The 26612-nt window shown below is 45.7% G+C and overlaps 1 protein-coding gene across 6 annotated transcripts in view; it reads left to right on the top strand.

Annotated features, from left to right (window-relative positions):
• DPP6 (dipeptidyl peptidase like 6) overlaps window positions 1-26612 on the top strand; it is a 986698-nt gene that overhangs the window by 460376 nt on the left and 499710 nt on the right. Inside the window, exon 1 of one of the 6 annotated variants that reach the window (XM_070265305.1) lies at window positions 13941-14398. The exons of the other annotated variants lie outside the window; for them this stretch is intronic. Coding sequence (XP_070121406.1) covers window positions 14342-14398 — 57 coding nt within the window. The 5' untranslated portion in view covers window positions 13941-14341. Of the gene's footprint in view, window positions 1-13940; window positions 14399-26612 lie in introns of those variants that run through there. 6 annotated transcript variants of the gene reach the window in all.

Raw genomic sequence — 26612 nt, forward strand, 5'->3', positions numbered from 1 at the left:
TGCACTAGTCTTCCTAGCTGTGTCATTGTAGCTGCTTCCTTACAGCCTGGCCTCCAGCTTCAACCTGACCGCTGACTTCTAAGAGACTCTTGATTTTTCTGAATTCAAGTTCCTGAAAGGGAGAATCCGATGGGCCTGACTCTCCTCTTTCCATGGGATTTGCAGCTGTAGATTGTCTGTCCTTGGGTCAGGCACAGGCCCTGGTCCAGTCACCCATGACATCATGTTCTTGTCTTGTCCTAAGAGGAATACCCTAAGGTGGCTTCCCATCCAGAAGGAACCTAATCATGGACGGTTGAGTGTTCTCTATTAGAACATAAACTCTCCAGAGAAGGAAAGCATGGGCCATCATGGATATTCCAGTATCAATGAGGGTATTGACTCAGTTCCTTTTCAGAGATACAGCAAAAATCCAGACACATCGGGAGACCATACTTCATCTGAAGGATGAGGAGGGCTTCTGAAAACTGGTGAGGAGAGTACAGGAAGCCCTGAATCTAAAAACTATTATTTCTTCAAGTTAGTCCTTCTGGTAGGACAGGTTTGTTAATGTGATCCATTGACAGATTCTCAAATCTAAGTTAATGTAGAGATATGGGTTGTCCTATGTCTGTCAGCTATATCTATTATTAATAGTTTTATGAATGATACCAACCACAAAGGATACAAACATAATTGTCATGCTGAATTCTTGATGAAGACCATATTTTAAAATTGGATCCTTTCTGGTCCCTTACAAATGTTACCATATTGATTGCGTTCTTTTCTGCCTGTCATCCTGCTCAGGACGGGCTTTGAGAACTCAATAAGCGTTTTGTAGGTTTTAGTCTTGGATTCTTTCTGAGATGTGGCTCAAACTGGGCTAATTTCCTGATGTACTGTGTTCAGCACAAGGACGATCTTTCTTTGCTAGCATAGATCTGAGAGTCTTTGTAAGGGACATAATTTACATGAGTACCACTTCATTTTAGGTGTGCTTTGGTCTATCACATGCTTTTTTCCATATAACTTTGGTTGATCTGGCATAGTGGCATATTTTGTAAATGGATATGTTGAAAATGGGAAGTTACTGAGTGTTGGAGCCTGAGGCTGCTTAAGGAGCTGGATTTGGTGTCAGCTTCTGAAGGATTCCTGCAGAAGCTAAGGGTTCAGAGCATTCTCAGGAAGGGAGAGAAATATTTTGCAATAAAAGGAAATCACAGACAGGCACAGTTTCTCTTTTGACTTCTTATAGAACACAGAGCAGCAGCTTTCTAATATTTCACAAGTGACCCCATATCACCAAAGTTTCACAAAATAATAATGCCCTTACTAAGAGTTCCATCCACGTCTATCTACTATTTTATTCTATGCTCTCTGTGTTAATGCTGGTTGACAGGATAAGTGATAGCATAGGTTAATTTCATAGTATAAATGTTGTTTTCTATTATCTTAGGAGAGTAGTTGTCTCCATCAGGGTGTTTTTGTGTTCTCACCAAGGACTTATCTTTTCTGTTTCTGATGGGGGTCATTGGAGATCGACTCCCCACTCAGGGCCTCATCTCTCACTTCACGTAGGAGATTTTCTCTTTTTATTGTGATTTCACAGGCTGGGCTTTAATTCTTAAGGACTTTCACTTAGTTCTAATTTTCAGGAAGAGAGACTCTTAAAAAAGACATAATAAGGCACCTATACCCTTTTATGCCTGTCTGATGAATTGATGAAATGTATCTCCCTCCTGTGTTTCATCTTTGATTTCTAGAATGTAAGAAGTTTTCATCTCTTTAGTGGTCACTGTTCCACCCTTTTCATCCTTTCTCCTTTGAAAGGTGGTCATCTGCAGTGACGGACTCCCTGGTTCCCAAGTGTTTGAAGCTACGGAGCCCTTTGTTCCAATGACATGCAGCTCGTGTCAAGGAGGCGCAAGAGGAGGCGCCCTGGCTGGATTCGGGAATGGGGGTGAGAGTGGGGATGGAGCCCCGAGTCCTCGGGAAGCCTCTTCTCCCAGACCTATCATCTTGGCAGCACAGGAGGGGCTTCCTCTAGCACAATTTGAAAACGTCTGGCTGAGTCATTCCATCCTACATTCCCTTCTCTGGATTTTGTCGCATCCTCCCAGGGCAGCTTATATACATGTCTTCTATGTCATGTTTCCATCCCTTAGTTATTCATAAACCGTGACCACACTGCCTTGTACGGCTCTGTGAGGGACTCTGCGTGTGTGATTCTGTCTGAGTTCCTTTGCCGATAATGAGTTGTCTAAATTGATCTGGTTCTGATCGTTTACTGCATCATGTGGAGAGAGACTCTTGTCCTCTTGATTTCACTCAAGGTGACACTCAAACGTTCCAGAAGTTCTCTTCCTAACACACTGTCGTCGTGTTGTTTTTTGTGTGCCAAGCGCTGGGGATGTGGAGAAGAAGACATGCCCTTGAGGAGATCTCGGTCCAGCAGTGAGAGAGCCGTTTACTGAGCACTGCTCTGTGTCCCACGGTCTGCAGAGTTTATCTGATTTAATCCGGACAGCAGTCCACAGGCCCGGCTACTGTTGTGTCTGTTTACCAGCTGAAACCTGGACTCAGTAGCTTACGCACAGCCAGCAAGTGAACAGACCTGGGACTCAACTCTGATCTCAAAGACCCCTCCTTTCCCTGATATGCAGCCCTTCATCTTGCTTAGGCCCTGCCCTGGATGGCGCACAGTGGGGCTAGGAAACCAGGCAGGGAAATGGACAGTGGTGCTGTGATGTAACAAGGACTTCACACAAACATGGACATAAAAACTGTGATGGGAGAACAGCGAAGCAAGGGATCAACTCTATGAGGAGGTAGGAGGTGGTATTTGAACTGGGTGTTGGAAGATGAACAGGAGCTCCCCAGATGGAAGGAGTGAGGGGTGGAGCTAGTGCTTTGGTGGAAGACATGGTTTCTTTGACTCTACTCCGTTAATGCCCTTGCTTTGATCATGCCATCCAAGGGAAAACACCAAGTGTCTTAGACTGCCGTTGTTTATATGTACCTCCAGTTTTAAGTGGCCCATTTGAATGTCATTTACACTATCATTTACACTCATCCCCAAAGCCAAATCAGATGTGTTTTGCAAAGTCGGACAATAGGGATTTCAATGACTGATCCTTCTCTGGGAATTTTCTGCATGGATCTGCTTATTCCTTTATTTGGTGTTGAAAATGAAGCATGAAAAATGTTTGCAGGAACATTTTACATAAGTCACATTTTCCTGTGTGGGTATGAAAACTCCTTCTGAACCCTGTCTGTTCTGATCCCAGACATCCAGGCCCAGGCCAGAAGGCAGGGAGGGGAGCAGAGCTTCTGGGAAACCAGAAGGATGTGAAATCCATTCCGGAGGATTATCCAGGGGGCTCCTTTGAGGATGTCTTTCCTGCAACACCTTGAAGACAACGTGTCAGTGGAAATACAAGTCCCCACCATGCCATGTGTTACCCAGACAACACAAGAGCTTATTCCACAGCTGGCACCCAACTAGGGGCACGCGAACAGCCCCAGAAATTTCAGCTGGGGCCATTAGAAACCATAAACAAGTCATCTGTCGAGCTGCTCTTGCCAAGGTCCTCCCGGCTCGTGAGGCTCCCGAGGAGGAGCAGGCAGAGCTGAGCCGTGATGGGCCAGCTCCTGTGGCCCACCTGGCCGGCTGCCAGTGCCCTTGTTCTGTGGCCCTGTTTAAAGGGGCAAGATCGTTGGGAGAGACATGAAAGGCAAAGCAACTTGGATGGAATTAAGCTACTTTGGGATGAAACATGAGAACTTTGAAAGGAGGTTTTCAACATGTCATGCCGCTGGTATTGCATTTGGTTCCTCTCCCAGCTGAACTGAGGCTGCCGTCTAAAAGCCAGGGTGTGAACATGAATGTGAGTTGGTTTAAACATCCTTTGGCATAACACCAATTTTCAGAAATTTGATTATCAACCTTGCCATATCTATCTGGACTCACAAAATAGAATTGTCCAACTGGAAGAGAATTTAGGGAATACCTAATTCACAGAGTGTGTGCTCCAACACAGAGAGCAGAGAATTGGGCTTCAATAAGGATTCACACCCAGGCCCATCAATCACACGGCTATCTGTGTGACCTTGGGCAAATGACCCCTTCTTCCTAAGGCCCAATTTCCTTAGCTGTTAATAAAGAAGTAAAACAGGTCTTGCCTAGGATTGTTGGGGGGGTTAAATAAGATCCTATATGTGACGACGCAGGACTCCGGAGGGCTCTGACTACATTGTGTTTGGCTCTCTCTGCCCTTATTTACAGGTGAGGAAACTGAGATTTACAGAGGTGGAGTGTACGGCTCGTTATCATCAGTGGTCCAAGCAAAGACCACCCTCTTTCTTCGTTCTTCCTTATTTCACTCATAATTTACTCCCCTTTCCCTCCCTACCATCAGCAAACATCATGTTTGATAAGCAGCTTTTTGCTTTTCTGTATTTTTGCAAAACACACCTTTTATATGAGTGCCTTTTTTGTTTGTTAAGGTTTGCGTTTACACATACATGTGTTTTGTGTCCACACATATTTACATATAGATGTGTTTATATTTCTGATTTTCTTCCTTAAGCACTGAGTTTACAATCCATCCCTGCTGCTCAGTGTACACATAATCTGCTTCTTCTACTCATTGCTTAGCACTGCATGGCGTGCCTCCAATACACTCTGCGTAGCCTGTCCCACATGGATGGCCACCCAGGGTGCTACCAATGCCCACGTGCCCACCACCCCATCTTTCTCCTTGGATTTCCTAAGGCAGGAGCAAAGGCATTTATTTGTTACCAGTTTCCCCCTCCTATTAGATTGCGAGGCCACGAGAGCAGATCTTCTGACTTACATACAAAGCACACAGTAGTTTCACAGTAAACACAGCCCTTGGCTTCCCAGGCAGCTGGTCACATTGGCTCAGGCCAAGCCGCCTGTGGCCTTGGTCGCCAGAAAGAGTGATTAGCATTCATTACCTTATCTTGTAAAGGTTTGTGGTCAGCTAGGGGACTGTCTTTTAGGAAAAGAAAAGATGAAAAAACATTCTAATGTGACTTGTAATTGAATTCCTTTGAATATACCACATTATCCATTTATCCACACAGATATATTTGAGCACTCACTGTAAGTGGTGGAGGTGTGGATCGGCAGGCCATTCGAATGTCTTTAGTATTTCCCAAATCCACAGGAGATTCCTGCTCTCAGGGTGCTCAACCCCATCCCAAGGACGTATCGTGGCATTTGGGGAGGATGCTGTGAGGATGTACGTTGAAGCCTGTGATGGAGGCCGGTCAGTGAACCTCAGTCTAAGGAACAAAGACGAGATAACTCTGACAAGCAGTGTGGGAGGGGAACTGCTGTAATTCGTATAAATATTTGTATCCCTGAGAGGTGTGTCTGCTAGGCTGATTGTAAAATGTGTTGGGATTTTTTTCCTATTGTCTTTCCTGTTTGCAGGTGCGGCTCTATCTTGATATTGGAAGAGTTTTTCCATTGAATTTGTGATTCTGCGTGAATTGACTTACCTTTAGTTGACATGTAACAGAGTCACTCTAGGCCAGGGGTTGGTAAACGTATTCTGCAGAGGACCACATCGTAAATATTTTATACTTTACAGGCCACCGGCCTTTGTCATGGGTGTCAGCTCTGCTGTTGTAGTGCAAAAGCAGCCATATAAGACAGTCTGTAAGTGAATGGGCACAGCTGCGTTCCAATAAAACTTTATGTGAAACAACAGGAAGTGGGTCAGGTCTGGCCCATGGGCCACAGTGTGGGGACCCTGATGTAGATGCTCACCCACTTGCTACATCTAGAAATCAGCATCAATTTAATGGGCCTGATAGAATAGACCAGCCACTGTTTCTTCCTAATATCATCAGCTATCATTTGAGGGGGGCACTTTTAATACAACTGTCAGGAGAAATACGAAGAGAAGACAGAAGAGGAATTTGTACTGTATTAATTTGAGTGCAGCTCGGTGGTGCAAATGTAAAGTAACAGTGACTTATATGAGAGAAAAATTCATTTCTCTTTCCTGCATAGAGTGTTTGGAGGTAGCAGCCCAGGGATGCTAAGGCCACTCATCCCCAGATCTCCAGGGATGTAGGCTCCATCTGTTTTCTCCCATGGATGCTCTTGGTCTCATGTTCAAGACTGTAGCAAGCATTCCAGGTAGAAAGATGGGAAAAGGGAGGGAGGAGAAGGAGAGTAAACTGAGAGTATACACCCTGACAGATACTGCTACCAGTGACTTCTACTCATAGCCTGTCATAGTTAATTTTATGTGTCAATGTGGCTGGGCCATGGTACCCAGTTATGGTCAAACTAGATGTTGCTGTGGAGGGATTTTTTTTAATGTGATTAGCATTTAAATTAGTTAGCTTTGAGTAAAGCAGATTAACCTCCATAACATGGGTGGACCTCATCCAATCAGTTGAAGGCCTTAAGGGAAAAACAACAGAACTTTCCCAAGGAAGAGGGAATTCTGCCTCCAGATGGCCTTTAGACTTGAACTGCAACATATCAACTCTTCCCTAGGTTTCCAGCCTGCTGGGTCATCTTGCAGATTTTGGATCTGCAAACTACCCCAATGGAGTGAGCCAATTCTTTAAAATAAATCTCTCTCTAAATTACATGTATATATGTGCATGTATGTATATGTACCAATGATACTCTTAGCCAAAGAAGACCCGTGACGTCTGTTGCTCTACAAACGGTGCCTGAAGCATCAACGTGTGAGCTGCCAGCCTAGCTGGGCTTTGGAAGCTCCACAGCAGCCATCCCTCCTGTTTACAGCACACTCGAGGGCAGGGCCGTGGTCCACGCAGCTCTTCTGATGTGCCAAGAAGAAACCCTTCTGGCTCAAAGCCTGGGGGGTGGGGAGCCTTTGGGCCCCGTTAACTCCACCAGCTGTGATTCAAAGTGTGGCCAAAATGGACCCCGTTGTTCAGCCTTGATTGCTAAGTCTGGTTCAGTTCGACATTTTCATCTCTGAAACTCTCCACATTTCTACGCACCCCAACTCGCCGTGGCTCTTCTTTGAGACATTCTTGTTGAATGGGAAGTATTTCACCAAATTTAGATGAGTGAACACAAAACAAGTGAGTTACAGAACTTGAGAAGAAGAATGTGTCCGGGCTTCATAGCAGTTCTGATGCCATGGGGATATCCTACCCCCTAGGTGAGGTTCACCAGATAATAGAGGAGTTCACAGGCCGTGTGGGAAACTCAGCTTCTGGATGCTTCTTATTCCTCTTCCTAGACCCTGTCCTCTTTCTTCCCAGAGCTTCTCCCTTCAGGTGCCGCCTCTTTCTTTGGGCTGCCCATTACTCTCACCCGGGCGTGAATTGATCACACAGGCTCTTGCAATTTCCAAGGATATCAGCATTTAAATAATGGATTCTCAAGGTAAATCCAAAACCAAAACCAAAACCAAACAAATCCCCAAAAGTAAAGGGATGACCCCTCTGTTGGAGGTTGACTTCTGGATAAAACTATAGTGGCAACTATGGACATGTGGCGGTCAACATGGGAAACCTGGTCTTCAGTTCAGGAAACTTATCCACATATATGTATGTATATATTTCAACTTGCCTCTTTGGATCCTGGCCCGACCCTTCAGGGAATCTTACTTTGCTGCCCACATTCTTTTTGATTTTCAGGGAATTGTAAGTTAGAAGTGGCTTCTCTTGCAGATGGTAAATGCTAAACAAGTCAAAATCTTCATGGACCCTATTCTCAAGACACTTTGCTCTCTACCTTACAGCAACAAGTCAGCCGGCGTGCCTGCGTCTTGTAGGTGATTTCACTGTCTGCACATAGTAGGTGCTTGATAAACACTTTCTGACTGAGTGCTTCTTGAAGCAAAGTCTTCTTAGCTGATTGGCTACTCATGGCAAGGGGAGTGGAAATCAGAGGAGCGGTCAGTTGCATCAAGCTTCAGAGGGATCCAGGCTTGTACATCTACAAACAAATCTAATCAGCTGAGCCTGTGCCAGCTGCCCTAGTCGGACACACCTGGAGGGGAGAGACAGGATCAAGGCTAAACCAGCCCACCCATGTGAACTAGCCTCTGCCCAGGTGCACCTGCAGAGGACTGATAGTGCCTCTGGTCCATTCAGCGAGGCTGGTGGCAGGTATCTTAGAGATTTCTAATAGAACTTGACAACACTGCCAGTGGGAATGGGAGGTGAATAACATGGCAAGACAAGCAGCTGGTGGTGTCCTCGTTGGCAGGCAGGCCTGCCCCATCCTCTGCCAGGCTCCAGCTGCCCGTGCCCCAGTGAGCCGTGAAATGCTGTCTTGGCCCAGAATCAGCCACTGGTGTAGGCCTTGCTCAGCATCTTGGCTCCCAGAATGTCCTCAGCTGCAGAATGAAGGTGCATGCAGGGCAGACATATCTCTGCCTGCCCCCTGGCGGGAGGAGCACTCGTCTGGAAAAGTCTGAGATGCTGCTTGGAAGCACTTGTGCTCCATCAAACGGGATCCTTCCTAGACCCAAGAGGGAAGGACTCACCCACAAGGCCTTAGCAAGACCCTTTTAGCCGACTTTTGCATAGCAGAAGCTAGGATAGTTGGGACCCTCACTCTTTTCTTTTAATTGAGGCGACATAGGTTTATAACATTATGTAAATTTCAGGTGTATATCATTATATTTCAGCTTCTGTATAGGCTGCATCGTGTTCACCACCAAAAGTCTAGTTACCATCCATCACCATACACATGTACCCCTTTACTCCTTTCCCCCTGCCCCCAACCCCTTCTCCTCGAGTAACCACCAACAGTTTCTCCTTATCTATATTTGTTTATCTTCCACATCTGAGTGAAGTCATACAGTATTTATCTTTCTAAGTCTGACTTACTTCGCTTAGCATAATACCCTCAAGGGCCATCCACGTTGTTGCAAATGGCATGATTTTGTCTTTTTTATGGCTGAGTAGTATTCCATTGTGTGTATACACCACATCTTCTTTATCCATTCATCTATTGATGGGCAATTGGCTTGCTTCCACATCTTGTCTTGGCTATTACAAATAATGCTGTGATGAACATAGGGGACATAAATCTTTTTGAGTTGTTGATTTCATGTTCTTTGGATAAATACCCAGTAGTGGGATAGCTGGGTCATATGGTATTTCTATTTTTAATTTTTTGAGGAATCTCCATGCTGTTTTCCATAGTGGCTGCATGGAAAGTGTACATTCCCACAAGCAGTGTACGAGAGTCCACATCCTTTCCAACACTTGTTATTTTCTCGTCTTTTTAATTATAGTCATTCTGATGGGGTGAGGTGTAGTTCTCATTGTAGTTTTGATTTGCATTTCCCTCTTTTCATGTGCATCATTTCATGTGCCTGTTGGACACCTGTATATATTCTTTGGAAAAATGTCTGTTCATATCCTCTGCCCATTTTTTGATCAGGTTGTTTTTTTTGTTGTTGTTGAGTTGTATGAGTTCTTTCTATATTTTGGATATTAACGTCTTGTCAGATATATGATTTGCAAATATATTCTCCTAATTGGTGGGTTGTACTTTCATTTTGTTGATGGTTTCCTTTGCTGTGCAGAAGCTTGTTAGTCTGATGTAGTCCCATTTGTTTAATTTTTTTCTTTTGTTTCCCTTGCCTGGGGAGACATATTCAAAAAGATGCTGCTAAGATCAATGTCACAGAGTGTACTGCCTATGTTTTCTTCTAGGAGCTTCATGGTTTCAGGTGTTACAGTCAAGTTGTAATCCATTTTGAGTTAATTTTTGTGTATGGTATAAGATAAAGGTCAACTTTCATTCTTTTGCCTTTGGCTGTCCAGTTTTCCCAGCACCATTTACTGAAGAGACTCTCCTTTCTCCGTTGTACATTCTTGGAGGAGCCTTACTCTTGTCTGGGGAATTTAGGGGAGGAGCTCCTTCCTGCCCAAGCCCTTGGCAGGTGTTTGAAGTGACACAATAAGTGTGTGGGTGTTTGTGCATATGTGTGCTTGCATGTGTATTCATGTGTTTGAGTGTGTGCGTGTGGTGTGCAGCAAGGGTTTTGATCAAGCAGAACTGGATCTGAATGCCAATTCTGCCATTTCCACTGACTATATGACTTTGGAAGAGTTTCTTAGATCATTTTAAGCCTCTAATTCCCCATAGGTAAAATGGGGCTAATAATAAGTGTTATGGGCTGAATTGTATCTTCCCCAAAATTCATATGTTGAAGTCCTGCCCCCTAGTACCTCTGAACCTGACTGCATTTAGAGGTAGTGTCTCTAAAGAGATGATTAAGGTAAAATGAGGTCATCGAGGGGCTCCCTAATCCAATCTGACCGATTTCCTTATAAGAAGAGGAGGTTAGGACACAGACACTCACAGAGGGATGACCATATGAGGACTAGGTGAGAAGATGACCATCTATAAGCTAAGGAGAGAGGCCTCAGAAGGAACCAACACCATAATCTCGGACTTCTAGCCTCCAGAATTGTGGGAAAATAAATTTCTATTGTGCTGGTCACCCAGTCTATAGTGCTGTGTTGTGCCAAACTAATACGACGCGTATCTAAGAGATGTTTAAGGATGAATTAAGATAATATGTATGAGGTGCTCAGTGTTGTTCCTGGCACATAGACCAGTTAAATAGTTTCAATATTCTGTTGAAGTATTCAGGCATTTCAAGACACTGCAATATGATGGGCCCAGGCCTAAAGTGCGGAGATGTGAGTTCTGGTTTGGCTACTTACTCGCTGGGTAACCATGGGTTTCATATTTAAAGTCTCTCAATATCCATTTCCTTTTGTAAAATGGGGGACACAGCAGTGCTTGCCTCACAGAGTGGCTGAGGACTGGGTGTATCACACTTCGTGCGATACAGATGGCCACTATTTTTGTCATTATCACCAGGGGCAGGTAAGCATTGACTTTCCCCTTTGCTAAGTACCTATGATAGCAACTAAATATTCACGGAGTAAGGAATGGGGAAGGAGTGCAGAGTCCCCGGCAGCTCTTCTGTGAGTGGGTTCTCCTGCAGTCCACGGTTACTGAAAACCATAGTATTTATACATGATGCTTTCCAGAAATTTTTCTGTAAATTCTTTTTTTTTGTTCAGTGCAAGCGTAGCGGGCAGCATGCCCCACATTTGCAGTCGTTCACCGTCTCTCTGAGGATGTGTTTTCCATGATGGTGCTGAGAACGCCCGGGAGCGCTCAGTTCTCGCCTCTCATGGGTGATGGGTGTCTCCGTGTCTGCAGTAATAGGCACAGCCCTTCAGCTTGAACGGTTGTGGACTTCAGCACGGTGTTTGTCCTCTGGAGGGATACTGATTAATTTTAAAATATGGATAAAAGGCAGCCCTTTCACTCTCTCTTTTTTAAAATTTTACTGTGATAAGAACACTTAACATGAGATCTACCCTCTTACCAGGTTTTTAAGTGTGCAGTGCAGTGTGGCTAACTATAGCCACAATGTGGCACAGCAGTTCTCTAGGACTTTTTCCTCTGGCATATCATAAATTTTATGCCATTGAACAGCAACTCTCAGTTCCCGCTCCCCCGGCCTCTGGCAACCACCATTCTAGTCTCTGCTTCTGTGGGTTTGACTCCTTTAGGTTCCTCAGATGAGTGGAGTCATGCGGTGTTTGTCCTTCTGTGACCGGCTCACTTTGCTCAGCATGAAGGCCCCCAGGTTCATCAGTGCGGCTGCCACGTTTGGCAGGAAATCCTGCCCTTTCTCATTTAAAAGCAGGAAAGTCAAGTCGTATGCAGAGCAGTTGGCCCCCGGGAGACCTCCTGCCAGAACATCCCACAGAAAGGTTCTGAGTGGCACAACCTCCTCATGCCAACTTTTCCTCCTAACGGCTCTTGAAAACAGTTGATGAATGACAGGTGTGGGGGGCCTGGGGGGCTAGCGGGCAAGCCCCCAAGTGATGATCTGATGCCAGCGGGAGATGCCTTTGAAGTATCAGGTGTCATTTTGCAAACGCGTGTGAACTTTGCATTCTATCCATATTCATGTTAGATGTAAAATAGCACTTAAGGTCTTTGCTGAGAAGTAAAAGGGAAGTGCCTGAAGGGCTTTCATGCTGTTCCCCACCACATACAGCTGAGCACCCCTGGGATACCACCAACTCCGTCAGACCCAGGGCCCTGGCAACAGTGAGGAGGAGGCACGGCCGGCTCCCTCCACTTCTCCCGCGATTGTCCCTGTCCCCAGGATCAGTCCCGGTGGTATTCCTGGCTTCCGTGGGTTAGCAGTGGATCCTTCAGAGATGTTAACAGATGGTGGTTTAAGATGTGACCCACCTCCGAGGTTTTAATTTAAGAGGAAACTCTGGAGGACAGACCAATTTCTGAGATGCTCAGGAATGAGACTGAAATAGTGACAGGCTAATTTGCAGCAGGGCTGCTGATCTCAGCTGTCACCGAGGGCCTCCGGGCTGCTGTGTTCCAGGCATGTGAGGGGACCTCGCTGCCCAGGCCTCCTTTCTGAGTCTTTGCTGCCAGGGTCCCCATGGCAGGCTTGCTTAGGGACTCAGGTGGCCGTGGCTTCCCCTTTCACTTTTTGGGCCTGTAACTGTTTGAAGACTCACCTGGGCATTGCTTGGCCTGGCGTACTCCCTCCAGACAACAATGAAATTACTTATCTTCCAGGCACTCTGGTAGTGGGGCCACCTCCACCAATTAGACGGGGAGCCACCCGGTTCCCACCCCGGAAACTTCCGGTCCTGCTGGGAAGTCTAAACACAAGGCAGCAAACACCAAGCAAAGCCTTCCAGGGTTTTATGTGGGGTTCCTGTTTGTACTCTTGACAAACCATGCCAGCTCCCAGCTGCCCATCCTGACCCCTTGCAATCTGTGCCAAGTAAATAACTTAGACCAGAATTAAGTTCGGGCTGTGGGAGAGGTGACCAGGCACCTCTGCCACCATCTGCACTCATCTGTCAACTCTAAAGGACGTAATGGCCTGGACTGTCTAGTGTTTGCTTTGTAAGATGACTGGGGGTGGCGGCCTTGGGAAGAAGCTGAAAGAAGGGAAGTCTACTACTAAACACCTTTTAAATGGAAACCTGTCTACTTTGCCTTCTCTCCACAAGGAACTACGGGCTTTATAGAAGTGTGAAGGCCCCACAGACTTTCTTATTCTTTCCTTATTCTTGTTGGTGCTGTGTGCGTGGGTGACCCGAAGCCCTTGGGGTGGAGGCGGTGGTGCAAGACTAGGAGTCGTCAGAAAAGCATGAAGAGAGGACGATAGCACACACAGGGGCTGCAGAAGGCCTCCGGGCGCTGATTTGGCCCGTGTTTCTGCAAGGCCACAGACATTCCTGCCTGCAAACTGGTGGCTAATCAAGCTTAACTTGGAGCTGATGCGCTGTGCGCTCACTGCATGCTCTACCCGCCCACCTGTGTCGCCCAGGGTAGGGGCCTGGCTGCGGCAGCGTCCGCGGTCAGCGCGAGGTAGCAAGGACTTCAGACGGGGACAGCAGGGGGGCGACCTCTGTCCTGCTTTCTCCTTGAGCTCAGGCATCAGCAGGGAGCCTTGCCTTCCTATAAGGTCACCCCGCAGGCTTTTCCCTTTTTTCTTTTAACCGACAGACACCCTTGAGGACCTGGTTGATTTTAAAAGAGAACCAGGAGGCTCTTTGAGTTAAAAGATAGATCACAATAAGTTTTCTGAATTTCAACGAAAATAGAGGCCAAGACTTCCAGGTCTAGCATTCCTGCAAACCCACCGGCACACAGCAAAGGAGTCGTTCTTTGGTGCCCACAGAGCACCTTCCTTCTCGAACGCACCGGGCACTTGGCAGAAGGAAAAAACAAAGACCATCCCTCGTGTGGCCCTTTAGCGCCCCTCGCCCGGGTGTGACCTGCCGGGGAGCGCTGCTAGGGGGGCACAGGATCGGCCACCCGCACAGGGCGGCGACAAGCTCCCGGGGCCGTGGCCGCGAGCCCCCGCCTGAGTCCCCTCCCCCCGCGCCCCCTCCCCAGCAGACCGCGGCCGGAGCATGCGCCGTGCGCCGCGGGAGGGAGGCGGGCGGGCGGGAGCAGCGCGCATCACTCGGGTCCCCTTCCTGCACCGCGCCGCCAGTTGCCGGTTGCTAAGCAGTTATCATTGTTTCTGTGGCGATTGCAGAGGCTGTTGCTAATTGGAGAAGCCCCACTAAGCCGCAGCATCTTCCCTCTTCGGATCCGCTCTCTGCTCTTTGCATTTAAAGAGAGAACTAGGCTGGTCTCCCCACTCTCCCTCCCCCACTCTCCCCAAAATAGCCGTGTGATTTCCGAAGTATGGACTAGATCACAATCCTCCCCGCCGATTGGACTCTGGTGGCTCCAAACTCACCGTCAGATCGCACCTGCCCCTGTGCGGGTGGGCGCTCTGGACAGGAGATCATGACTACAGCCAAGGACCCGAACGCCTCAGGGAAATCCGTGCAACAGCAGGAACAGGTACTGCTGCCTTCTGGAGTGTGCCTGTGCGTGCGCGTGTCTGTGAGTGTGCGTGTGCCTGTGCGTGTGAGAGAGAGGAGGAAATATGTGTTTCTTGAATGATTTTGTATTTGTGATGACTGAGCCACAGAGCTGGGAGGAGGCGCAAAATGCTGAGTGAGGGCGGCTGGGGTCTGCCCCTTCTCCTCTGCCCCTACTGCTATTTTTAAAAGATCTCCTGGTCTATCAATAATGCATAGGCACAGGGAGCATCTGGCGAGATAAACTTGATGTGAAGGGACCTTGGGACAAAAGGCCTCTTGTCAGAGCTGCCTAATTCAGCGTGTGTCAGTTGTGAAGGTGTCCAACTCATTGGTAATTTTGGGGGCGGAATGGAGGAGGTGAGTAGCCCCCGCCTCAAAATTCAGCTTATTCTGACCCTCCACCAGGACTTGGCTGTGGTTCCAGCACAAGTCAAAAGGCGACGTGTGAGCAGTGTTTAAAGGACTTTTCTTTTGATACCTGTGTCCCTTTTCCTCCTCTTTTCCTAAGTATTTCTGAAGGTATGAAGAGATTGCTGCTGCTCAGCCCTGGCAGATAGAGTGCAGACTCTCCCTGCCAGAAAAGCCGGAGGGTGCAGAGTTAGGGCCAAGTGGGACCCCCAGCTGAGAAGTAGCAGGTCTTAGTGGGGCTGGCCGGTCCAGGATGGCGGGACTGCACTGGTGTCCCCATATGGCAGCGGGCAGCCACCCACCCTGCCCTGAAGAGGCCCACCATCTGCAGAGGCTCCGAGTCTCGGGGAGGAAAGGGAGCCAGCAAGCTGTATTTTGGCACTCATGTAGATATTGTAATTCCCTCCTCAGAAGATCTTGAGGGTTCTTATCTTTTAATCACTGCTTAGTTCTGCTCAGGCAGATCATTAAAATAGATCCTAGGAGACACCGGTAGATTTGCAAAGCAGTTTGCTCCAGCTTGGTGAATCAACAGCATAAGCTATTTTCCCTCTTTATTTTAGGGGTGTTGCTGGCTCCCACTTGCTAGGATTGCTGCCAGGCAAGGAGACCCCTCTAGAGTTCAGGAAAGCAAAGAGCCTCTTTGGGGACACTGTGTAACAATCCATCATCAACAGTTCAGAGACCCTGTGAAGACAACTTTGAATCTGTTATTTAGTGTGAGCTGCATTTTTTTGGTCATTTCCTCAAAGACCAGTTTTTGATTAAAGAAAGAGACCATTTTCTTAGTATCATCATCATCAGAACTTAAATATGGTTTTATTTCTTCTGGGAAGGAGATTTTGTAAATACAGAAATCTAAGAGTTCTCTATCCAGTGGGCAGGCTCGTGTGAGGGTTAGCGCTCAGTGCGGCGTGAACACTGAGGTTTCCAGAGGCAAGCACGCCCTCCTCCCTGTAAACAGTTCTACAGGGTACTTGCTCAATAAAGAAATGTGTCCACCCTACATTAGGGACCAACTGGGCTTCCTTTTGTGACACTTCTCTGCCCTCACTAGCTGTAAAATCAGCGTGCCGTGGGCTTACAGGCTCCAGCCAGGACTGAGGTAGCATTCCCAACCATGGGACAGAGGCAGTAATTACGGAAAGAACACGCTGCTCTTCATAGCTCTGAACCCAAGGGGGGCACTCAAAAACCCAAACTGTGTTATGTAAAAGAAGGTCCATGGCTCCTCCTTAGTTTTGCTGTCATTTCGCCTGATACCTCCACATGCCAGCAGCATGGAAGTAGTTAAGTAGGGTGTGGGTTTTGGAGGATGTATAAGCTCTTGATTTCGTACTTTTTAATCCTTGTAAACCCTCATACCTGAACCTGCCTCACCTGGCAGAACACTGAACACCAGAGGAGGCTGTGGCCGAGGGAGCAGGTGGGAAGGCCCCTTTCCTCCATTCTCAGAGTGGCTTCTTCTTGACCCTGAAAAATGCACAGAGCCCACCCTGTGAAGTCGAACAGAGAGGGTCAACAGCAGGACTCAGGTTGGAGAAGCAAACAGGGTGGGGGACAAAGATCTCACATCTCAAATCAATAGACCTTGGGGGATGTTGGCTCAGATCGTAACAAATTGCCCCAAACACAGAGATAAATAAGATACTTGGTTCATGAAGACTGTTTCTTCTTCTTCCATTCTTTATCAGTTTTAAAAAGGTGTTTAAACTATTTTTCTGTGTGCTCAGACTGCAGAGCTCTTAATGAGCTATCCAGTTCTTTATTTCCTTTTTTTCCTTGTTGCTAATGAAACTTTGGGGATAATCCCATGCCCAGGCTGGAATTTATAGAGAATTTGTAGGGAGACCAAGACAGAGGAATAGGTTCCATTTTTTTTTTTTTTTTTTAGTAGAGAGAAAGAGAGAGATGCTGGTTTGTGGTTTGGTTTGGGTTTTAAGTTGGGACTCTAATTGTACTAATTAACTTCATGGCTGCGTCCATATCACCAAATCTGAACTGAGACTCCCTGGGAGTGGCGCCGTCCATCTCATCTTGTGAGGCGTTATCTGAGGACTGGGATTTAAGGTAGCCTGGTGCTTGTCGCCAACACTCTTTAAACGTGTTTGGTTATTGCACGAGATCGCCACGAAGTCCTTTGCAAGCTCACAGAGTCCTGGTCCAGGTTCCTACCTGCCTTGGAGTTGGGAGCCAGGCGTGCGTGTGGCAGCTGGAAATAACTTTTGTATGCCAAAGATTACTGGAAATTAATGAAAAAAGGAAAAGATTTAAAATCAAGTGATTTTACTTATTAATTAGAGATTGCTGGTTCTTTTCCCAATTGGCTTGCTAAAATATGTACTAAAAATAGATAAATATGTGGAAAGAGTTTTTTTTTTTTTTTAAAGGATCCTGTGTGAACACATTGGAATAAACAACAGGGACAGTTGACTCCTAGAAGACCATTTCTCTTTCTCTTTGGAGATGCTAAAATTTATTTGTTTATTAAAGATCAGCCCTGAGCTAACATCTGTTGCCAATCTTTTTTTCTTCTTCTTCTTCTCCCCAAAGCCCCCCGGTACATAGTTGTATATTCTAGTTGTGGGTCCTTCTAGTTGTGTCATGTGGGATGCTGCCTCAGTGTGGCCTGATGAGCAGTGCCACGTCCGTGCCCGGGATCCAAACTGGTGAAACCCTGGGCCACCAAAGCAGAGCGCACGAACTTAACCGCTCGGCCGTGGGGCTGGCCCCTAAAATTTATTTTTAAATGAAGTATTAATAGCCCAGAGATGTTTAGAAACAATAGAGCTTTTAAGCTTTGTGAATTTATCCTTTGGCTCTGAAGCCAGGCAGATGATAAGAGGCTCCTCAGTAAAAACCAAATCTGCGTTGGCCTGCACCCTGCTTTTCCACGTGCCCCGAGTTAAGCCTAATGGGCGAAGTAGAAGAAGCTGAGGATAATTTGGTTTAAATTTAGTGTATTGTCACAAACTAAATCTTTCTTTAGAGAACCAAATTAAGGGATTTTTTTTTTTGTTACAATAAATAAAAGCACAAATTTATCTTAAAGTACACTATCCTCATTTCAAATGGCTTAAAGTCAAAAAGCAGTGATCAGTAATGCTGTTGAGAGTAAGAGAAGACAGAAAGATTAATTCTCCATGCTTCCAATGAGCTGTGACACATTTTTGCTCAAATATTGAGCAGGATTAACTTTTTAGTGGCGGATTCTGTATCTGTACGTGTGTGGATATTTATGCGCGCGCACGCAGGCACGCACGCACGCACGCACGCACGCCTCATGCATCCCAAAATCAGAGTTGGAAAAGCCCTCACAGGTGTGCCCCGTGACCTACTGCACCCTCTTGGGCTCAGGAATCTCACACATAAATGAGAATGTGCCTTTCTTTAAAAGATCTCCAAAAAGCCTCTTTTCTTATGGAAATATTCTGTGTTCTATTGGCTAACTTGGGTCTTTTGCTATATCTTAAGTTGAATCACCTCTGTAACTTCCCTAGATCCGAAAACCAGTTGGTCTGATAATACCTCATGTGTGTAACAATATTTCTGGTTGCCTGTTAGTTTCCTCTGAGCTGTACAAGTCCTAATCTATAGCCCCCTGTGTCTGTTCTCCTATTAAATTATGGGCCCCAGGACCTAGTGTTGACTGATGGTTTAAATTAGTTATCTGATTCTTTGTAATAATGCCATTACAGAAGAGTTTCCTGAAGTGAATAGAATTGTATAAAGGTGGACATTAACATGCGTGGAGCTTGAATTCTGAGAGAGGGTCGGCCTTCCCAAGGGCACATAGGTGATGACTTATGACGTTCCCTGTCCTGCGCTCTTTCGTTAGATCCTGTTGCTTCTTTCTGTAGTAAAATTAGATGCTGAAAGAGAGGATCTGGCTTTGACTTTCATGAGAGTTAAATTTTTTGTGTAACTGTGTTAAAGGAAAAGGCAATGTGAGATGTCTGCAGTGAAGGTAAATGTGGTATTAAAAAAAAAGATGAAGAAGTAGAAGAAAACCCAGAAAAACAAGATTCCGTGTTAGTAAGTGCAAGCATCACTTATTTGTGAGTCTCCCAGTGGGAGAGGTGGTCCTTTCTGATTCAAAAAGAAGTGGCGATTGATGCAGCAGTCGTACCTGGGGAAGTTAAATTCTGTTCTGCCCCTGGTCTAAGTTATCTAGGACTCTCTAGATAAAAAGGAAACTTGAAGAAACTGGGCGAAGAATTGGGATGAGAGACTCTTAGGGTTATGTAGAAATACATCTAAGACTTGTGGACTGCCAGAGCAGGGAGGAAGAGAAGAACATGGGCTGCAAAGTGAGTTGATGTGTGAAGGATTTGAGGGGAGAACTCAGAAGTTGCGGGCATCCTAGAGAGAGCATGTACAGAGCAAGAGCTCCTTGCCTGGGACCTCCAGGGGCAGGAGGAGAGGGAGGAGCACGGAGTCTGTAGGGAGAGGAGAGGGGGTGGCTGGTGTGGTGCTCTCCCCAGAAGACGGAGGTTTTGTGTCATCACTGGCGAGAACAAGGCAGTGAAGCAAGCAACTAACTTGAAGCCATCATGTGTTGCACTCTGCCATCTACAGGTGGTTCCCAATCTTCTAGGATCCAAGTCACGTGATATATTAAAACCGCTCAATGGGCAAGTGCCACTTAATGGATAAGTTAAAGCCCCAACAATCCCAGACTGGCTGTAGGCACAGCCCAAATTCAAAACAATGGAAAGCAGCTGACTTGTTTTTCTGAAAAGTGCTTCTCTGTGTGTCAAATGTTATTGTTATACTAACATTCCACTGAGCTTAATCCTGCCCATCATTTTCCATACTGGACTTACCATGGAAAACTTGGCTAAGACCTTCTAACGCTCCACAGAGAAAACCAGGGAGAATTTGAGGGTTGGAGAATGCTTTCTGTGAACCTCCACCTAAACCTCTTCGGCTCCAGCGTGCCTGTGAAGGAGGTTAAGATGCTAATCACTTAGAGAGATGAAGAGTCCCTGTGTTTCTGCCCCACCGGGAATTGTAGCATGACTCTCTCTATGGAAATGAGGCGTGCCTGTGTTTGGCATTAACTGATTTGGTTTTGCAGTAGACATCTTCCACCCTCTCTCGCTGAGAAAGAGAGGGCAGAATGAGTCTATTGATCTTGGGTTCTGAAAATTGAGGAAAAGAATGTAATTTGGGGAAGAAGCGATTCTGTATAAGCGTTTAGAGATCAATGGTTCTTTGAAGTCTTTGCTTTAAAAATATCAGACCAGTGGAGGTTGTGAATTCTCACTTCAGACATCGTTTGGAAAGCCAAAATGGACTAAAATTTTTTAATTTCAAGTTTTGAGTTTGGTTATCTGTGGCCTTAAAGCATGGGAGTAGATAACCGTGTGCATGGGGTGGAGTTTCAGCCTGAATCCTGTTTGTCGTGATTCTTCATGAGGTTGACCTTCTCAGGTCCTTCCTGGCCTGGGTAGCCTGTGTTCCTTGAAGAGGGGAAATTAATGAAAGAGGGCTGGAGAGGATTTAAGAAAAATAGCCCAGCTGAAGTGACCCCATCTGGAAGGGTGACTCCCAGCCTTCCTTCTCCCTCCATGTGTTGGTTGTTCTTCAGGACTCTGCATCGTCCTGTCCCAGGGTGGCTGTTAATCCCCACTGGACCTGTAACGTACCAATATTTGCTCAGAATTGACTCCTTCCATCAGAACCTTCAGATGTGCTGTTCCACCTAGACCTTGCTGAATGACTGAGACAAATCCATCGCTAAAACAATGGATAAGCTTGGTGTAATACTTTCCTCTCCTTGAGTGCATTCGTAATTTTAACAGTAGTTGTTGTTGGTGAAACCCAATGGAATTATTAATGGTTGAAATTTGGGGCACAAAGTTATGGCAGAGCTGATGGAAGAAAAAATATGGTATTTAGTCACAATCATTAGTGAAAAATTAAGGAGTGGTCACAGTGAGGACCGTCTTGGCACGCCTTAAATCACTGACAGACCATGCATCTTTTCAGTCCCTGTTAATTCTGCGTTTGTATTAGAGCCAGTCTTGTATGAAGCAAGTACCAAAGGGCAGACACTGTTGCTGCTTTCAGCTTCCAATTCCAGGATGATTGTATAGTAATGGAGCTGAAATTTGCAGCAGTCCCTTCCTAGGAAAAACTGTCACAGGCTCAGACATTGAGTCAGTGCTGTAGTCCACTTTGATACTGGCGCCTGTCTATTTTTAGCAGTGATGGCGAGGATGCCGTAAGATCCAGGATACAGCCCTCCACTAATGACGTTAGGAAACACATTAGTGATATAAGAAGGTCTTGATAATAGAATTTTCCGTGACAATTTATATATTGTTCCTTTACTCATATCTGATCAATTTTTAAAGAGATTTAACTCCCCCTCCCAGAACTCAAGAGAAACTGCTTTCCCTCATCTGAAACTGCCTGAGACTCTGAGTATCATCGCAAGCTGCTAAGTTGTTAATTTGGAACACAGGCTTCCAAAAAACGTCTGTGTGCACACCCGTGTGTGTGGAGGTGGGAGACGGACCCAAAGGCCCAGCACGATCTGCTGATTAAAGTGGGAAAACCATGGCGGGGGGCAGGGGTGCTCTTTCAAAACATTTTAAAAGGTCAAAGTCTGCCTTCTGACATGCTCGTGGGTTTCCTCTCGATGAGAATGGGAATTCATGCTCTGGGAAGAATAGAGCCAACCCTTTAAATACGTTTCCGAGAGCAAAAGGATCATCAAAACCGAAGAATTCGAAATATATACCAATTTTTTTTCTTTTAGAAATTAATATGCAACAGAGATGCCCTTGCGTGGTGATGATGTACATTTTAAAATTAACGAAAGGATTTTTCTTTTCTATTTTGAAGAGGAGATTTTTGTTCTTGTTAGAATATTTGAGGTTGTTAGAGCTTTCACTCGGGGAATTCTAAAATTATGATGCTAACTGTGTATCTTAAATCAGGTCCCTGAATGGGAGAGGGAAGTAAACATATTTAAAATTTTTAATAGCCTGCCTAGTACCCCATCTACTTATTAGACAGGTGTTGGATTGGAGGAAGGTTTTTTTGGTTTTTTTTGAGGAAGATTAGCCGTGAGCTAACATCTGCCAACCCTCCTCTTTTTGCCAAGGAAGACTGGCCCTGAGCTAACATCCATGCCCATCTTCCTCTACTTTATATGTGGGATGACTGCCTCAGCATGGCTTACCAAGTGGTGCTATGTCCACACCCGGGATCCGAACCAGCGAACCCTGGACCGCCGAAGCAGAACGTGTGCACTTAACCGCTGCACCACCGGGCCAGCCCCAAGGAAGGTTTTTATTCTGATAAATTGGGAACAGTGACAGGAGAGGCAGAGCAGGAGAAAGGGAGAGCTGGTGGGACAGCTCGAGGTTGGGAGAGCAGAGAAATTCCCAGCTGCACCGCCCGAACCTAAGGGTCGGCTGAGCACTCTGCTTTGGGAGGCAGAATGTTCTCTGGGGGCATGGAGGCAATTTGGGCCAACAGGAAACACTTACGTGAGAGAGTTTGAAAGTCATGAGGACAATGGAAAGCAACAAAGGGTTAGTAAAATTTTGGAAGAAAGGGAAGAAATCTGAACTTAACACGGTAGATTCCTGCTTAAAAGAACAGGAATTTGGGAACACATGAAAATAAAAGAATGACTTGGACATAAAAATTGAACCTTGTGAGTGTGATTATCTAGTCTAGGCATGTGTCTTGATGAAGTAAAAAGGGCACTGGAAGCTTCTGGTTTTCAAAGAGCTACAAGGGTTTGTGATGTCCCAAAGAAAATTCAAGTTTACTTTGAAGCAACAAGACATTATGGTATAGATATTTGTGTGGTATTTATTGAAATAGCCTGAGAAATTTTTAGGAAGACAATTAGAATTTCTGGCTCTGAGTTTAAAAAGCAAAATATACACTCCATTCCCCCAATACCAAGTCATATGGTGCACAGTTGAAGAATGAGGTTAACCAGTAAGAGAACTTTGACAGGCAAAAACTATTTTATCGCTAGAAATTATAAAGCCTTAATGTCTCAGAGCTCCCTTATTGCGTGTTATTAATTTTACCTGCTCGTTTCAGGGCAGGGGTGGGGGCACTGTCCTTTGCCAGCAGCCATCTTTTGGGGCGTTGGTAGAACGTGTGTCCTCTGGCATGGATGCCCCTGACTTCTGCTCCCAGCTCTCCCACCTACTAGCTAAGGGACCATGGGCAGATCCGGCCGGAATCTACCTCTGGGGACAATGCCCATCACAGTGTTGCTGTGAGGAAACATTTATTGAGCACAGAATACTGTTCTCAGCATGGAGATTTCAAACTGCCGCTTAATGAGACTTGCTACGTGTGTCGATGTAACAATGGTATTTGAATGGATCTTCTTTTCAGAATTTCCTGAGGGCTGGTATGTTCATTCCAGGAGGGGTGGTTCTATAAGATCATAGAATGTTTGGCTTTTGAGGCATTTTATAGACCATCTTGCCCAGTGATTTTTGGACTTTTGTTTTAGTAATAGAAACCTTTCCCCCAAAGGCAATAAGCCAAGTCTGACATGTGAAAGAGAAAAAGCACTTCCCTAGTCCTGTCAGCAGAGCCCCAGAGCAGTTTGGAGCACAGCGTACAAACCGGACATCTAATCCAGCAGTGTGATTTTATGCAGGGGGCCATGAGGCTCAGAGAGTTTGAGTAAATTACCAAAATCACACAGCTGGCAAATTGCAGGTTCAGAACACAAATCTGTTTTCTTGCTCCAAATCAGGCAATCCCAGGTGAGACGTGGTAAAAATAATATACTAAGAAGACTAATAGAAAAACTGATATTAACCAGAAACGGCAAAGGACATAAATGAAGTAAGCATTATAGATGCATTAAAAAGTCCTTCTCTGGAGATCAGCGTGTGCCTTTTATATGTGCTTCAGGCAGTGAGAGGTCTCCTGCAGTTCTTTCTCTTCGTGATTTATGGATGGACTGGCCTTCTCTTCTTTTTACTGCACTATTCCTAGAGGCATTAGGTTTTTCTTAGCAACTTTTCGTATTTAAGTAATTAGTTGTTTAATGAGTTGCTTTTGAAACAAAGAAAAATTAGGGTGTAGCCAATGATTTTCTTCTCAATTTTTGAAAGTCAGCCACAATTAATAAATTCTGCGTGCTTTGGGAGTGTGCAGTAGGTAATTTTCAATCTCATCTTACACTTGAGCAACCTCGAAGGTGGCTGTTATACAGCAGATGTGGGAAGATGAGAGTAAGAGAAGGGTCGTGGCATAGCACCTGTACACGTTGAGGGTTCGGGTCAGCAGGAGTTCAGACGGTGAAACATCTGGAAATTTTATTAATTCACGAGCTTAAACTGACTAGTATGTTGATCATTCCTCTTGGGTTACAGATCCCCTTTGAGGATCTGACGAGAGCCATGGACCTGCTCACCAGAAAAAGTCATATGACTCCTTGATTATGTGAGCCCCAAGGTGCTGTCGTATCTGTCTGTGGACTCCAAGTTGAGTGTCTTTGTCCCCTCTGTGTTCCCTTCCAGCAAGCCAGCACAGTCTTAAGACAAATCAATAGAAATGTGCTCAGTGCTCAAACCTTACGCAAGGATTGACTAAGTAGCTATCACATCTGAGTGCTGTGCTAGGTACAGTGGAGGCGCTCAATGCATGTAGGAGGGAGTGGGGGTGGGGCTTAGGGTGAGTGGTCAGGAAGAAATGGGTACGATGCCTCAAAAGTGGTAGATAAAGAGTCTGTCAGCCATGTTGGGTGATAAAAGTTTAAAGGAATGCGATTGTACGGCTAAGAGGAAATTAAGTATGTCATGAAGATGTCTTTAATTAATATTTAAGGAGCTGTTAAATAGTATTAGAAGAACAGATAGGATTTTGATCTTTTTATTTTCTGGGTTGCTCTAAAAGGCAAACTAGGGATCTATGGATTTAGGGCCCTAGACGACAGCTTTAGCTGAGTGTCAGCACATACTCTTCAAGACATGGCTGACTCTCCAGCCGCCTTCTCATCACGGGGACCACTCCAGGGCAAGCACGATGACCATCAGCCCGGGGTGCTCAATCATGCTCTTCCTCCACAAGGGGCAAGTTCAACTAAGTGCCCCTTCTACTTGAACATTTCAAGACTTTAACATGGTACCTCTGTTACCTCCCCTTGACACACGGCTACAAGCCTCTGAAGGACACGTTCCTTATGTATTTCTGACACCAGCACAATGCAGTCTGTGTGCAAAAGGAATCAGTGAGTGAGTGAACTGTACCGTCATCTCTAAACCTCGTGCAGTGAATGATCCACAAAGTTAAGGGGTCTGTGGTTTTATTTATTTATTTATTCATTCAACAAATGGATCAAGTTTTCAAAGCCCCAGAGGAAAATAAAATCCAGCTCCTGAGTAACCAACTCACCTTGCTTTCCTTGATGTTTGAAGTGTCGCTGCCGCTTTTCCTTTCCCCAAATTCCGCCTGCACTTGTCCTACCTCAAGCCTTTGTCTACCACAGAAGCATCAGCTGTTTGCCACGGCCCCAGGCCATGCGCCAGCCTTCAGTCTTGCCATGACTCATATTTGTAAAGTAAGTGAATATCCTTTCACTTACCAACTGGGTAGATAAACAGGAAACCAACTGATGAGAAAAAGAGACCTGATGAAAATGCGTCCCAGAACCCTTTGTTTGTGGCTGAAGCAGAAGCACCATCTTTTTCATCCACTGAAGTGATTGGCTGAAATAAAAAGAAGATAAGATCAAATCGCACCACCTTCTCCCAGATGGAGAGAAAGTTGACTTGAACGTTTGGGTCAGTGCTCTAAAGTTCGGGTGGAGAAGTGCTTTGAGGGAAGAAGGAAGAAAGAAAGTGGGTCACATTAACAGAATGAGACGGTCTGCACCATTGCCCTGTCTGCCCTCCGCTCCACATGGGTTGGCCACTGGTGTAACCTTCTCGTGAGTGTGGTTTATAGAGCCCAGGCTGGCGGGGGTTGGGGTTTAGGAGAAGGAGCACCAGCTTTGCATTCGGATGGGTCTGAGTTGAAATTCCAGCTCTGGTGCCTACCTGCGAGGCAGCCCTGGACTGTTTGGGTAACCTCAGTTTCCACACTGAGCAAATGCTTGGTTAATCACAGCTCCGGATGTTGTCAGGATTGTAGGTGTGGTCTCATAGCACGTAAAGAAGGAGACGTGATGAGGTGGTATGACTTGGGTCGTGGTTTTTGCTGTTTCCACGGACCCCCCAACAGTCTGGCTGTAGACGAGAAGTTGCCAAATGGATGCAAAAGGGTGTTTGCTGCATTGGAAAAAAGTAGTTTACTTCTCCTTAACTGCTGCTCTGCTTGAAATTGCACCCATAAGAAGCTGCACTTGAAGCAATTGGTCTGCAGTTTCTCACCCTGTTAAATTCACTTAGGCGTGTGGCTGAATACTTATGATAAGGTACTTGAAGCTTGGTTGTGGTTTACTAGTTGTCAGAAACGTATTTGCATCTTAGATGTTCATCTAACTTGGGTCAGAGGTGATACTGTTGTGAACCTGGGGTTGTCAAGCAACTAATGTATGTAACTTTGCGTGCAAAGGAGGCTCTGTATTTTAAATTTATTAAAATCTTACAGTGTGGCCAGGTTTTAAGTTCCCTGAATTTGGTTTCTGAAGAATTATGGTCCTTGTAATGAATGGATATATGATTAGAGTTTTCTATTAGTTTATTTCTGTGATGTAATATCTCTGGTGAAAATTTCAGATTTGTATAATTGTGTTGTCATTGCTTGAATGAGGAAATTGTACTTAAAGTAACAGACAGTAA

Source organism: Equus caballus, chromosome 4 (assembly GCF_041296265.1).
Source record: "Equus caballus isolate H_3958 breed thoroughbred chromosome 4, TB-T2T, whole genome shotgun sequence".
NCBI lineage: Eukaryota > Metazoa > Chordata > Mammalia > Perissodactyla > Equidae > Equus > Equus caballus.